Genomic DNA, 14,494 nt, shown 5'->3' on the forward strand with positions numbered 1-14,494 from the left:
TTATTAGAGAGTCACTGTATTACTGGAGGAACTTTACAAAATTCTCCCCGAGAGATAGCAACAATACTTAGCCTACATTAAAAATGAAGAAGGAGAGGGTACAAATCACTCAAACATTCTACCTGGTGAAATATAATGTGGTAAAAAATGATCATTCCCTAATGAGATACTATTTGAGGAAATGGGAACAAGACAGTAGAATCATATGTTTACATTGCATATAAAGTTTTATTGAGAGATTGCAATATATTTTCGTATTTGTTACAGAGCTAAATTGTTCTGACATTAACACAGTTTGAGACAAATTGCTTGTTTCCTCATATTATAAAATGTTATTGTATCTATTTTTTTTTTCAAAAGGAATTTTTAATACAGTATTTGCCTAGTCTTAAGCTTGGTATAACTTTTTGAAGAGTAGCTAACCGTCATTAACAAGCCCATAACTAGTGGCAGGGTTGGGGATTGGTGTAGGACAGGTTCATACCGAATTTATGAATTAGCCATTTCAGCAGCTGCCCTGCAAACAAAGGGGACAAAACTGTTTTCCGAACTGGATCTGAGGACAAAATAATGATTTGTGTGAACCCGCAGCTTTAACTGTATAAAAACACTGAATCTATTCATATAATGTAATGGTAAAAAGACATTGATTCATCAAAACTCAGCATACCTCAGATATGGCAATAAAGGGCAAAATAATAGAGGAAATAAGAAAACAACCAATAATAAATGAAAGGCATCTGATAGATAGCTGTTTCTTTAAAGTGATAGTTTAATCATCATTTTAAAGATCTCACATAATTTTAAAATCTTGATATTCTATTTCAGTCCTCAAAACAAGGAAATAAGAGTACCTTTAAAACATAAAAAGCAGTACAAACCCATTATAATTACGTGAAAAACACTGATTTGTTTTTTTTTAAACAGAAGCTGTGCTCGAAGGGTTTTAAAACACCTTCTACTTTTCTACTTCATGAATTACTCTTAATAGGGTTGATTTCAAAGCTAAAGAACAACATTGTAATCTTTTCAATTCTACACCACATTTTTCATCTTATATTAAACACAGTTACCTTGACGTTAATGTTATTGTTGCTATATAAACGGGTATCTTAGAAATGCTAATAAGTACACCACAGAATTTATAATTTAAACATTTCTATTTATAAAACGGTTGCAACAGTGCTTCAACATTCAGATATTGAACAATGCCACGCATAAAGGAAAATGAGTGAAAGAATGTGAAATAGCTGATAGCTTAGTCAGAATCTGAAGTGTCATGCTCATTGGCTTGATGCTGACAGACTATTTCTTCCAAAGGCGTCATGGTGCCATCTGGTCGTACCCCCATGGGTGTTATAACTTTATCCCTATGTAAGTGAAAAGAAAAAGGTTCAGATTTTGTCTTGTTGTATAGTTAAAAATGGCAAATATCATGATTAGTCTATTCACATATGCATACATACAAATACAGATTAGTCTATTCACATATGCATACATACAAATACCTGTATTTGTACGACCAGTTGAGCCCAACATTTATGTTGCTAAATGAGTTTTGCCCCATTTTATGACCTTTTTTTGCCACAGTTGTTAAGTGAATCACTGCAATTGTTAAATTAGTAACCCGGTTGTTAAGTGAATCTGGCTTCCCCATGGACTTTGGTTGTCAGAAGGTCGCAAAAGGTGATCATATGACCTTGAGACACAGCAATGGCCATAAATAAGAACCAGTAGCAAAGCATCTCAATTTTAACCATGTAAGCAGGAGGATGTTGCAATGGTCGTAAGTGTGAAAAATGATCATAAGTCACTTTTTTCAGTGCCATTGTAACTTTGAATAGTCACTAAGTGAACTGTTGTAAGTCGAGGACTACCTGTAGTACCAAATGTGCAGTGTGGAATTACTACCTGCTTCTTCTAGCTCACTGCAGCAATTCAATGGATTATAAATAATAATTTTAAAAATGAGACAGACAAATGGAGTAGAAAAACCAAAATCTTCAGAGCCACTAGATGCTATCAATAAACAGGGCAGGGGAATAATGTTTTGAAGGAGTTTAGACCTCAGATATATGAAGATAAATGGGGCTATCCAAAAAATGGGTGCTGGCTGATTGGGGGAAGCAGGGAATAATATCAATAAAGGCTCCATTCAGACAACACATGTGCACTAAGTCAATTAAGATCTATCTGGAAAAGAGAAATCAATTACAATGGAATAAGGACCAAGAACAGATTTACTGTTGATTAAATTTTTAAAAAACAAATAAATAAAAGGCAGCCTTTTCTTATTCCTAATCTCCGCTAATATGCTAAAGTCCCACCTGCCAGAGTATAGTCAATTCTCCCAGTTCAAAATCACAACCGTATACATATGAATTTCACTGAATGAGAAATCAATCAAGAAAAGAGATTTGTCCTATCAAACCTGCTTCTAGTGGAGCTTAAGTACTAGAGCATTCATTTAGATGCAGCCAGATTTTTTTTTCTCTCTCTCCCACTCCCTTTAAAAAAAAAATTGTTGCTTTTGTTTGCAGCTGTTTAATTATACGATTGACAGCCATTTTAATCTCTTCAAAAGCACCCGGGGCCTTTCACCGTTAATCCAATTATATCTACTCCACAAGCTACAGCCTCCTATCAAGATGATTAATTATTGATTAAGCCAATCAAACAGTATTAGCACAGATTTATTTAAGCTCTTCATAATCTTATATTTAATATTTGTGGATTATGGCAATCTTCTGAAAAAAAAAATTCTCCATATTTTCACAGATGCTATAAATCGACAAACAAAAGGACATCACAGGGTACCATCCTTCCTATCGTCCTTATCTTTAGAAAGCTCACCTGGGCATTAGAACCTAAGAGCAGAGAACTATCTCTGTGCACAACCCTCATTGACATTCCCCTAATTCATCAGAAATAGATCTGGAATCAGGGGATGTGCACAACCCCCCCCAAAAACCCCCCACGGCCATTCAATCCAACCTAGCACATTCAGATGGTTTGGGGCTATGGCTGTTAAGAATTCTCAAGTAGCATGTTGGCTGGAAAAACATTGGGAGCTGTATCCCCTAGAATACAATCGCCACAGAGCATGTTAATTAGACCGATTGGAGCTAAAGTCAGAAGTAGAGGTTATAGGAATGCAGTAAATGAAAACTGTTAGAGCAGCAGCTTTGAGATTACAATGGTTAACCCCAGGGGTGGGATTCAAATTTTTAACAACCGGTTCTGTGGGCATGGCTTAGGTGGTGGGCGTGGCTTGGTGGTCATATGACTGGGTTGACATGGCTTGGTGGTCATGTGAATGGCTGGCCGTGGCCAACTCAATATCACTCACATCGAGGCACACATCTCCTCGCCTGGCCTCTCATGACTGTGGGGATGCTGCAACAGTCGTAAATGTGAAAAATGGTCATAAGTCGCTTTTTTCAGTGCCGTTGTAACTTTGAATGGTCACTCCACACAAGCAAAGTACCAGCAAAGGAGGAGAAAAAAACTCCAGAGAAGTTCCTGAGACAGGAAGTCTAGTCCTGCCAAGAATGTAATAAGGGTTAACGGAGAGGCAGTTTCTGTAAGCAACACCAGAATGTTTCCTTCCTGCCTTCCTTACAGGATTAGGCCAGTAATTTATTCTAACAACTGGTTCTCCGAACTGCTTAGAATGTTAACAACCGGTTCTAGTGAATAGGTGCGAACTGGTAGAATCCCACCCCTGGTTAACCCTAACTTCAGTAAAATTGCTCCAGCTCTTCTGCTAATATAACCAGGGGTTAGTAGAGAAAACGTACAATACAGTGATTTAACGTATGTGTTAAATACTTCATATCCTTGTTTGTACCCTCCAAATACCTAGTTGCTGATGTCTAAATATTTAGTACAAAGTCTCAATGCCTCTTCTAGCCACCTACAGAGGAATACGTGTACTCCTCTACTTTTGACTACAATTGAGCTCAAAATTTCTGTGGTTAAGCAAGACACTTTACAAGTTTTCTTGCCCCATTTCTTGAGAGAATCACTGCAGCTGTTGAGTTAGTAATATGACTGTTAAGTGAATCTGTCTTCCCTATTGGCTTTGCTTGTCAAAAAGGTGGCAAAAGGGGATCCTGGCACATTGCAACCGTCAAAAAGATGAACCAGTTGCCAAGTCTCTGAATGTTGATCAGATGACAGCGGGGAGGCTGCAACAATCATAAGTGTGAAAAACAGTCACACAGGTGCCGTTGTAAATTTGAATGGTCACTAAACAAACTGTTGTAAGTTGAGGACTACCTGCAATAAAAAAAGGATCACCCTAAACCAGGAGTGTCAAATTCACAGCCCGCAGACCGGATGTGTCATGCACTGGCCACGCCCACCCCCATTTTAGCGAAGGGGGAAAAAGTCACCATACCTCACATGACGCCGCGAGTTTGACACCCCTGCCCTAAACATTCTTCTTCTTAACTTGCAATAAGCAACACTTTCCAGAATTGTATTCCAAGTGGACGCACATGTATTAAATATACTCTTGGATGTACGTGAGTAATTAGGACTGGATAACTTCCAAGACGGCTTTTTCTTTCAAATAAAAAAGGACATATTCGGTACTATTTGTTGGCAAACATGACAAAATGAAAGATTTAATAAAAACACATTCTTCTTTCTCACCTCCAAATCTTTCACTAACTCTTCAAATTTATCTATAGAATGCTTGCTTCTGCTTTCTGCTTGCCATTAGTTGGTCAACTCCCAAACCACTGCCTTATTTTCAAGGGTCTTTCCTGCCTGCTCTGTGCACAACAGCCAGTATTAATACATGGAACTAATGATAGTTGTCTGTAATAAAGCAAATGTATTGCAAACATTGGCCTGTTCCTTTAATAAAATAGTGTATTGGGGAATCCATTCAGCCCTTTATAATTGAGTGCTGCATAATAGTGCTGACCCTTTTATATACACTATTTTGTTCCACAATTAGAAAAGGAGAGAAAACCTAACAGAGGCACAGTTTTTTACAGCCACTACTGTGATTAATTCTGCATTTTAATGAGCGAGGCTGCTACTTAGGCTGGTTTGGGTTGCGTCCTTGTTTTACTGATTTCTTGTCAATGTACAACAAAACCCAAACTATGATAATTGGGGACTGTTTCATCAGCAAAAGAATTCCTACTATTAATACAAGGTTGGCTTGGAAAAAGCTCCGTGGCATCACAATTACTCAATGAATTCATAGCTGTGCCACCAGTTTATAATAGCAAGAAAATATTTATAAAGCATTTTAATTAACACTGAAAACTTCCAAACACACAAAGCAGACAAAGAGCTGCATGCACGTCACAAAATTCATGGTATACTAGCTGGCAACTGGTTTGAAATTAAGATTCAGCTGATCCCTATTACACTTCTAATCAGAAAACGGTATCAAAGACATCATTTTTTAACTTTTGTGGTTTGTCTTGAAGTACAATGAGATCTCTCCTGAATTTTGTTGAAATGTCCAAATCACACAACACATGAATGAAATCTTGCTAAGAGAAGAGTAGAAATGTGGAACAAAATATTTAGAAATATTCATATTCATAGTGGTATACTCTGGAATGTTTGGTTTTTAAACCCAATTGTCATCTGAGGCTGTGTTTCTTTTTAACACTTTATAGCAGCAGCATGGCTCATCTAAAATGATTAATTCTGCCAAAAAAAGTCAGAAGAACCAGTCACCCAACTCAATGCCTAGGTCTCCACTGTGTTCCAGCATACCCAAAGATACTTTTTTGATGCCCACAAGGATCATTGCCCCACCTGATTTTGACTTATCTTAAGATAAACAAATGAGTTGTTACCAGGCTGCAAAACACAGCCAGCTTCTAGAATTACCTTTTATTTCCAAGGATGTCTTTGGGCCCTACATGAGCATAAGAGATATTCTTAGAAAATGAAAAAATAAATGCATGCATCATTTGGAATAGTGCCTTGATTGTAACAACACACAGAAGTATTGTGGTAAAGCTTTGGTGCAGCCATTTTTAGAACTTTCCCAGATCTGCAATCCAATGCTTTATTAGAACTGGGACCTCAGTCTAGGAAAAATATAAAAATAACCTGAACCATTACAAAAATTAGAAGAATATGAAGATCTTTGTATCCAGTTTGCTTTCTCTTAAATGTTTTGTGAGTTCTATGACAATTTAGTTTGTAAAGTTGCCAATGACATGTTCTGGAAATTCCAAATCTATTGGCCCAATTATTATTATTTGTATTAATAAAATGGGAGGTAGAACTATTTAGAAAGAATAATCCAATCCAGCTCCTAATTAAGCTAAAATTTGAATTCTAACATTGTCCAATCTTTCTTTTACAAGTTGAAACCGGCTTATTTTCTCATCTTTATTTTAAAACTGATTTCTCTTCTTCTACCAGCCTCTATATAGTCTTGAAAATAATTTTAGAACTAATGACTAGTGATGTGAATTATACACTGGGAGTGCATTAGCTGTTGTTTAATTACAGCAAAACTAAGTATGAGAAAGACATAGCAAAAACAAAAAAATAAAAATAAAGGATAGATAAAAGTTGCATGCTATACATTTATATTCTCTAGTGGCAATACACATATGATCTTGGATAGTGTTAAATTGCTGACCAAACAAGTAGCACCACAAAAACAGAGAATGGAACTAAATTCAAATCTTCAGCACTGCAGGGAAGGGACTGCCTGAAAGACAGAACATGCATAAAAGAATGAGAAAGAAATGTGATTCTAAAGAGCGTAGCAGAAAAGGACTGAACTGTCTGGATTTGGAGCTTGGAAAGAGTGAGAGACTCTTAGCTGCACTATGCATAAATAACATGTTTCTTTGGGTTAATCTGATTTGGCTATCCCATCCTCAAACATGAAATAACTAAAAGTAGAATGAGTTTCAGCTAACTTATTCCATTTCTGATCAATTTAAATCCTGTATTGTGCAGAGTAGTTAGGAACTAAATGTTGCCCATCTACGCAAAGCCAGAACTAAATCATTTCCAGATCTATGAAATATAGCAGTACCAACTAAACATCTTAACAGGATTAATAATCTGGAAGCAATCATAGTGTTTTTATTAGGAAACATTTGCAATACTCTCTCCTTACAGATCAATGTGCCTCACATTTTAGAAACGACTCTAGCTTTTTAAGGAATACTTACTCCATCCCATGATATAATTTGATACTTGTTTGCATGTCACAAAAGGTAATCCGTTTTACTTGTAAATATTACCCCTTCCATTCAAAAGGAATTAGATGCTCTAAAACAGCAATGAATAGCCATTCCACGATGGTCCCACTTTCAAGCAGAAAAGGAATCCTTTCAGGAATAGCTATATAGTTATTTTTTGGCAAAGTGCAGAGTGTGCAGTAAAAAGAGAACTTCTTTTTATACAGAATACAAAATAGTAAGAGTTGGAAGGGATCTTGATGGTCTTCTTGTCCAACACCTTGCTCAAGCAGGAGATTCTATACCACTGCAACAGTGGCAAATATCTGTGGTGAATATCCTATACAATTTTGGACAAATGGCTATCCAATCTCTTCTTTAAAATCCTCCAGTGATGTAACACCCATAATTTCTGGGGGCAAGCAATTCCACTGATTAATTGCTCTGTCAGAATATTTTTCCTTAGTTCTAGGTTGCATCTCTCTTTGTTAAGCTTTTATCCATTATTTGTCTTGCCCTCGCTTTGTAGAATAGGTTGTCCCCCTCTTCTTTGTGACAAGTCTCTCAAACATTGGAAAATTGCTATCATGTCACCCCTAGTCCTTTTTCTTTATTAGATTACACATATCCAGTTCCTACAACCATCCATCACGTTTTAGCCTCTTGACCCCTAATAATTTTTATTGCTCTTCTCGGCACTCTTTCTAGAGTCCCAACATCTTTCTTATATTGTGGTGACCACAACTGGATGCAGTATATTTCAAGTGTGGTCTTACTAAGAGAGTGTATAAAGGTACTAATATTTCATGTGAACGTGATACTATTCCTCTGTTGATGCAGCCTAGGACTGTATTGGCTTTTTTGGCAGTGGCAGCACACTGCTGGATCATACTTATCTGGCTATGTGCTAGATAAGTATTCCTAGATCCTGCTGTTGAGCTAGATGTCATCTATTGCAGTGGTCGCCAACCGGACTACCAGTGGTCCCCAAGAAAATATTGGTGGTCCGCAGAGAAATGTCCCCCCCCAAAGCACTCCCCCCAAAGCAATTAATCCAGCCTGTGCGGGAACAGAAGGCTGTGACTCCCACATGGCCCGCCCACCCGCTGGTCCCCACCCTTCAGCCAAGCATAAACCTTATCTTGAATAGAGCCACACGAGCTGGATCTGGAGGGTAAGACCAATGGTGGGGGAGGGAAATCCGCCCCGGGGTGGCTTGCTGACGTTGGTGGGAAAATCGATCCCTTATTCTAGAGCTGCAGTAGTCACAGGACTGGCCCTTTGGTCATCCCGGAGCAGCTCCTCCAGTCCATGGCAGGCCGGTGCACCCAGGTGGAGGAGCAGCTGCTCCGGGATGACCAAAGAGCCAGTCCTGTAGTCCTGCAGCTCTGGAATATGGGACCAACTTTCCCACCAATATCAGCAAGCCACCGTCAGTCAAAATTCATATTAGTGGTCTGCAGGATTTAAAATTATGAGTTCGGTGTTCCCTGAGGTTCAAAAAATTGACGACCCCTGATCTATTCTGTACCTGTGTATTTGATTTTTCTTGCCTAAGTATAAAACCTTACTTTTCTTGCCAACTGGATATCTTTTAAGAGCTGCATTGATGCAAACATATAACTAAAACATAGTGAAATTCTTAATGATGATGAAATGGTAAAGATATGAAAAGGATAAAGGATAAAGATGTGAACATAGAAAGAGATACAATACCTAGAAAGCTTATCAAACATATTGACCAGTTTCATTGCTTCGTATTCCTTTTGTTCCTCAGTCATTTCATCCATTGGGTTAGGCATTGGCTCTTCTAAATGACCTGTAATTAAGTTAATGCTTTGGGAAGTGGGAAAAGAGAAAAGAACAAGTTAAAAAAAAAAACCTTCAAGAAGACTTTTCAAGAACACCGTTCCACAAGTTTTAAACTAAAACTGGAAATCTCAATTTATCACAAAAATACAACCCTCAACTGGAAAGCACCAGTGTTGCGGCTTCTCTCAGCCTTTACATCTCAAGCTGATTCTGCTCAAAGTTAGTTACAACCCATTACTTATATAAGTAGACCTTGCTTAACATCCATTCTGTTCAGCGATTGCTCAAAATTATGAAGGTGATAAATGGATTTTTGATTGGCCCTCAAATTTCTGGCTGTTGCTGGTCTCCAGTCACGTGAACAAATGCGCCCCTTTGCAGCAGGACCTCTCTAGTCCATGGCCTCCATTCATGTCCCAGCCAAGGCCATTTTTTCACAAAAGCCCGATGTGTGAAAGGCAACTTTGGCTGCACCAGTGTGAAAGAACTCTTCTAGTAGCTGTGTTCTTCTTTTGTGCCAGCACAGTCGGGGTCTTCTTTCGTGCACCAGTCTTGCAAAAGACCCTGAGCAAGGTGTAAACAGCACCCAGGCTGGCACATGGAGGCCTTGGATGGAGCATGAGAGAAGCCCCAGCTGCCCTAGCACAAAAGAAGGTGGCATGAAATAAGGCTCTTACTACTACAGTAGGGACATGTGATGTGGTGGAGGAACAATGGACAAGGCTTGTGTGATAGCGGCACCTTGCAGCTGCAGCAGATTGGCAGGCAAAAGGTCAAAGATGAAGGGGGTGATAGTCAGGTGCGGGGAGCTGAGGAGAATGCAGAGGAGGCTTGGGGTTTGGAAGGACCCAGGTGTGAATGACTTGGATTGGGGTGGATCCACACCTAACGATTGGTAGGATTTGACTAATAATGGCAATGGGAACTGTCAGGATTGCTGTTGTCGAACAATGTGGTGATGTGACATTGTACTTTATGAGCACATTGCTTAGAACAAAAATTCCAGTACCAATTATTGCTGTTACTAGAATAACTGAGTTGGAAGGCACCTTGGAGGTCCAACCCCCATGCTCAAGCAGGAAACCTTATACCATTTCAGACAAATGGTTGTCCCATCTCTTCTTCAAAACCTCCAGTGTTGGAGCACCCACAACTCGTTCCACTGATTAATTGTCCTCAGTGTTAGGAAATTTCTCCTTAATTCTAGATTGCTTCTCTCCTTGATTAGTTTCCATCCATAGGTTGGAATGGGTTGACCTCTTCTTCTTTATGGTAGCCCCTTAGATATTAGGACATTGCTGTCATGTCACCCCTAGTCTTTTTTTTACTACCTGTATAAGGAGACCAAGTCAGGGGCCAGTTATCTGATAAACGCCCGGGCGAGGGGATGGGGAGAAATTGTATAGGTCAATGTTTTTCAAACTTGGCAACTTTTAAGATATACTGGCTGAGAAATTTTGGTTTGGTTTGGTTTGGTTTAATTTAGTTTAGTTTACTGTCACTGCACCATCTTCAGTTCACACATCCTAAAGTTACCAAGTTTGAAAAACATCCTCCTAGGTGAAGGGAAGGAAGGTAGAATTCAAGCCATGCCGTACTTTGGCTTTGCAGATTTATATTCCTCCGTGTCTGTATCTTCATCATCTGAGTACCAGGTTTCTCCTCTTCCTCCAGCTAAGAGGCCCCTGGCTGCCAGCAGGCCTGCTGCATTGCCATACCCAGTGTACTTCAACAAGCTGTCAACTGCAAAGCAACAGGAAGCAATTTGTTGGAAAGGATCAAACTGTGGCTTGAAGATAGAATAGGATTAATATTTTTCCTTTTCATTTTGGGATTGGAATTTAAGAAAATTCCACTTTGGGCATTAAATCCAATTGAGACACATACATACATACTTATATACATACAGGCATACATATATACACACTTCTCTAAGGATCACGTAACAGTGTGGGGTCACTTCAACCAAAATAACTGAGTGGCAAATCTGAAGAGTTCTTCAACTTATGTTTGGTTAAGTGAGAGGAGGACTTTCCAAACAACAGGAATCAAACTTTATAAAGCAGAATGCATACACTTATTGAAAGCTATATTCATATTTTAGATTGGGATTCTAGCAGGTCAGTTTAAAAGGAAGGCCTCTGCATGCAACTTTATACCCTGTATACACTAGTTAAGACTTTATGGTTGAGAAAAGGCTAAGCCTAAATTTAATAACTTCTATTTGTCTTCAGTTTAATCTGGCCTAAGATATTTCTATAGAGAGAAATAATAGACTAGTTGCTATAAAAAGTAAAATGCCTTTTTGTATTTTATAAATTGCTGTTGACTGTCACACCTTCCAGTACTTCTAGATTTAATAAAAAAAATATTTGGCAACAAATAGCCAGTTCAGTAAGTGATTATAGCTGGTCTTCATTTAGGGAACACTTGTTCAGCAATAATTTGGAGTTAACACAACGTTGAATGAGGAGACTTATAGCTGGTCCTCAAAGTTGTAGCCACCAGAGTGTTCCTGCAATCATGTGATCATGATTTGGCAACCGGCACACAATGTCATTGGTTGCAGAGTCCCGCTGTTACAGTACATGATCACCAACAAGGAACCTGCAAATATATAGTAACAATAAACCTTGGTTCACAGCTAAACTTAAGCAGCTACATCGTTCCAAAGAGGAAGCCTACAGAAAAGGTGACAGAATGCTATACAACCAGGCCAGAAACATATTAACAAGAGAGATCAGAGCAGCAAAAAGAAGCTACTCTGAAAAGTTAAAGAATCAATTCTCAACAAATGAACCAGCAAACATGTAGAAAACTCTTAAAAACATCACTGGCTTCAGCAAATCTCCTTCCCAGGTAGAAGGAAATCAACAACTAGCAGATGACTTACTGCAGGTTTGAAAAGAAACTACAGCCACCTATCTCCACAACCCCCATCTCAAACACACCAACAACAGCCAAGCCTCCTACAACTGGCCCCAATCCATTAGGCTCACAACCTCTGGTGATCACAGAAAAAGAAGTGCAAGATCTATTACACAGACAGAAGCCAGGAAAAGCACCAGGGCCAGACAAGATAACTCCTTATTGCTTAAAAGTCTGCTGACCAATTGGTCCCCATCTTCACCCGAATCTTCAATAGATCACTAGAGATGTGCTATGTTCCTTCCTGCTTCAAATGTTCTACCATCATTCAGTGCCAAAGAAGCCCTCCATCACGCAACTGAATGACTACAGACCAGTTGCTTTAACATCTGTAGTTATGAAAATCTTTGAAAGGCTTGTGCTGTCCCACCTGAAAACCATCAGGGATCCACTGTTAGATCCCATGCAGTTTGCATACCGAGCAAATAGATTGACAGATGATGCTGTTAACATGGCTCTGCATTACATACTACAACACCTGGAATCTCCAAATACCTACGCAAGGGTCCTCTTTGTAAACTTCAGTTCAGCATTCAATACCATCATTCCAGACACTCTTTTAAGTAAATTAAACCAACTAGCGGTATATGAACACACTTGTAAGTGGATCATAAGCTTCCTAACAGACAGGAAGCAGCAGGTGAAACTAGGCGGAATCACATCCGATACCTGTACAATCAGCACAGGGCCCCCACAAGGCTGTGTGCTATCTCCTCTTCTCCCTATATACCAATGACTGCATCTCAGAGGATCCATTTGTTAAAATACTGAAGTTTGCTGATGACACAACAGTGATTGGTCTCATTCGAGACAACAATGAATCTGCATACAGACAGGAGGTTATACAACTTGCCTCGTGGTGTAACTGGAACAATTCTGGAACTGAACACACTCAAAACCGTAGAAATGGTGGTAGACTTTAGAAGAACCCCTCCTATACTACCACGTCCTATACTACCTTACAATACTAGACAACATAGTATCAACAGTAGAGACCTTCAAATTTCTAGGTTCTATTATATCACATAACCTAAAATGGACACCTAACATCAAAAACGTCATAAAAAAAGCACAACAAAGAATGTTCTTTCTGCGCCAGCTCAAACTGCCCAAGGAGCTGCTGATACAGTTCTACAGAGGAATTATTGAGTCTATCATCTGCACCTCTATAACTGTCTGGTTTGGTTCTGCAACCCAACAGGACACAGACTTCAGAGGATATTTAGGACTGCAGAAAAAAACAATTACTACCCACCTGCCTTCAATTGAGGACCTGTATACTGCACAAGTCAAAAAGAGGGCTGTGAAAATATTTACAGACCCCTCACATCCCGGACATAAACTGTTTCAACTCCTTCCCTCAAAACGACGCTATAGAGCACTGCACACCAGAACAACTAGACACAAGAACAGTTTTTTCCCGAAAGCCATCACTCTGCTAAACAAATATTTCCCTCAACACTGTTCAACTACTACAAAGTCTGCACTACTATTACTGTTAATCTTCTCATCACTCCTTATCACCCATCCCCTCCCACTTGACTGTTTCCTAGTATGATTTGATTGTTGATTGTACCCTATGACTATCATTGGGTGTTGTGCATTGTGATTCTTGATTCTTGACGAATGTACCTTTTCTTTATGTATACTGAAAGTATTTACACCAAGACAAATTCCTTGTGTGTCCAATCACACTTGGCCAATGAAGTATTCTATTCTATTCTATTCTATTCTATTCTATTCTATTCTATTCTATTCTGTTCTGTTCTGTTCTGTTCTGTTCTGTTCTATTCTATTCTATTCTATTCTATTCTATTCTATTCTAATTCTAATTCTAATTCTAATTCTATTCTATTCATTTGAGATCTTCACCACCAGCCTCCAACACGCAAATGAAACGAGTTAGAGTTAGGAGTTAGGCGTAATTGTTGCAACTAGAACTGCTATTGTAAGTTGGAATGGTCATGTGATTTTTTTTGTACTTGCGTTGCTTAGTGACAGAGTTCCCAGTTCCAATTATGGTCATTAACTGAGGACTCTCTGTTTTTGCACATATGCTATTAGCACCCTTATGCTCTAGTAAAAACCTCTGTACCTCTCTCTTTACAAAGAACAAAAAGGAATTCTGCAGCAATTTGCTTCACTCCCAGATCAACATGAGTCATAAGACGCACTAATTTGTTTCTCAATGTTGTGCCCACTTCAGGACGATTTGAAACATCTCTCAAAGGAGGCAGCACCTAAAGACAGAGAAAGATAAGAGGAGGAATTAATCCCAATGCAAGATGTTGTCACACTTATTCCCTTGAATTCCTCAAAATAATTTCACATTTTTTTTTCTGGCTACCTAAACAATTTGCATGAGCGCAAAGGAAAGTGGGAGGACTAAACTGCATCCAATTGGCTGGTAGCCAGATCTGAGAGGCAAGTGGTGATTGGCTGCTTTTGTAAATGTTATATCCAATCATTTCAAAAGATAATGGAAAACAAAGCAATGCAACTAATAGTACAGTAATACACCAATAATTCTCAGCTTTATTCCTTTTCCCAATGATCCAATGTAAGTTTTG

General features: G+C 38.8%; 1 protein-coding gene across 1 annotated transcript in view; it reads right to left on the bottom strand.

Moving 5' to 3' along the window:
• Positions 1 to 208: 208 nt before the first annotated feature.
• The window catches only part of RIC8B (RIC8 guanine nucleotide exchange factor B), a 32,874-nt gene continuing 18,588 nt past the window's right edge, over positions 209 to 14,494 (bottom strand). Inside the window, exons 7-10 of the mRNA XM_026694979.2 lie at positions 14,020 to 14,164; positions 10,595 to 10,739; positions 8,901 to 9,020; positions 209 to 1,370 (exon numbers count right to left, since the gene is read on the bottom strand). Of these exons, the coding sequence (XP_026550764.1) occupies positions 1,259 to 1,370; positions 8,901 to 9,020; positions 10,595 to 10,739; positions 14,020 to 14,164 (522 nt within the window). The 3' untranslated portion in view covers positions 209 to 1,258. The remainder of the gene's footprint in view (positions 1,371 to 8,900; positions 9,021 to 10,594; positions 10,740 to 14,019; positions 14,165 to 14,494) is intronic.

The sequence above is a fragment of the Notechis scutatus genome, chromosome 6 (assembly GCF_049901735.1).
Source record: "Notechis scutatus isolate UNSWTSFEM ecotype Mainland chromosome 6, rNotScu1.2, whole genome shotgun sequence".
Classification (NCBI taxonomy): Eukaryota; Metazoa; Chordata; class Lepidosauria; order Squamata; family Elapidae; genus Notechis; species Notechis scutatus.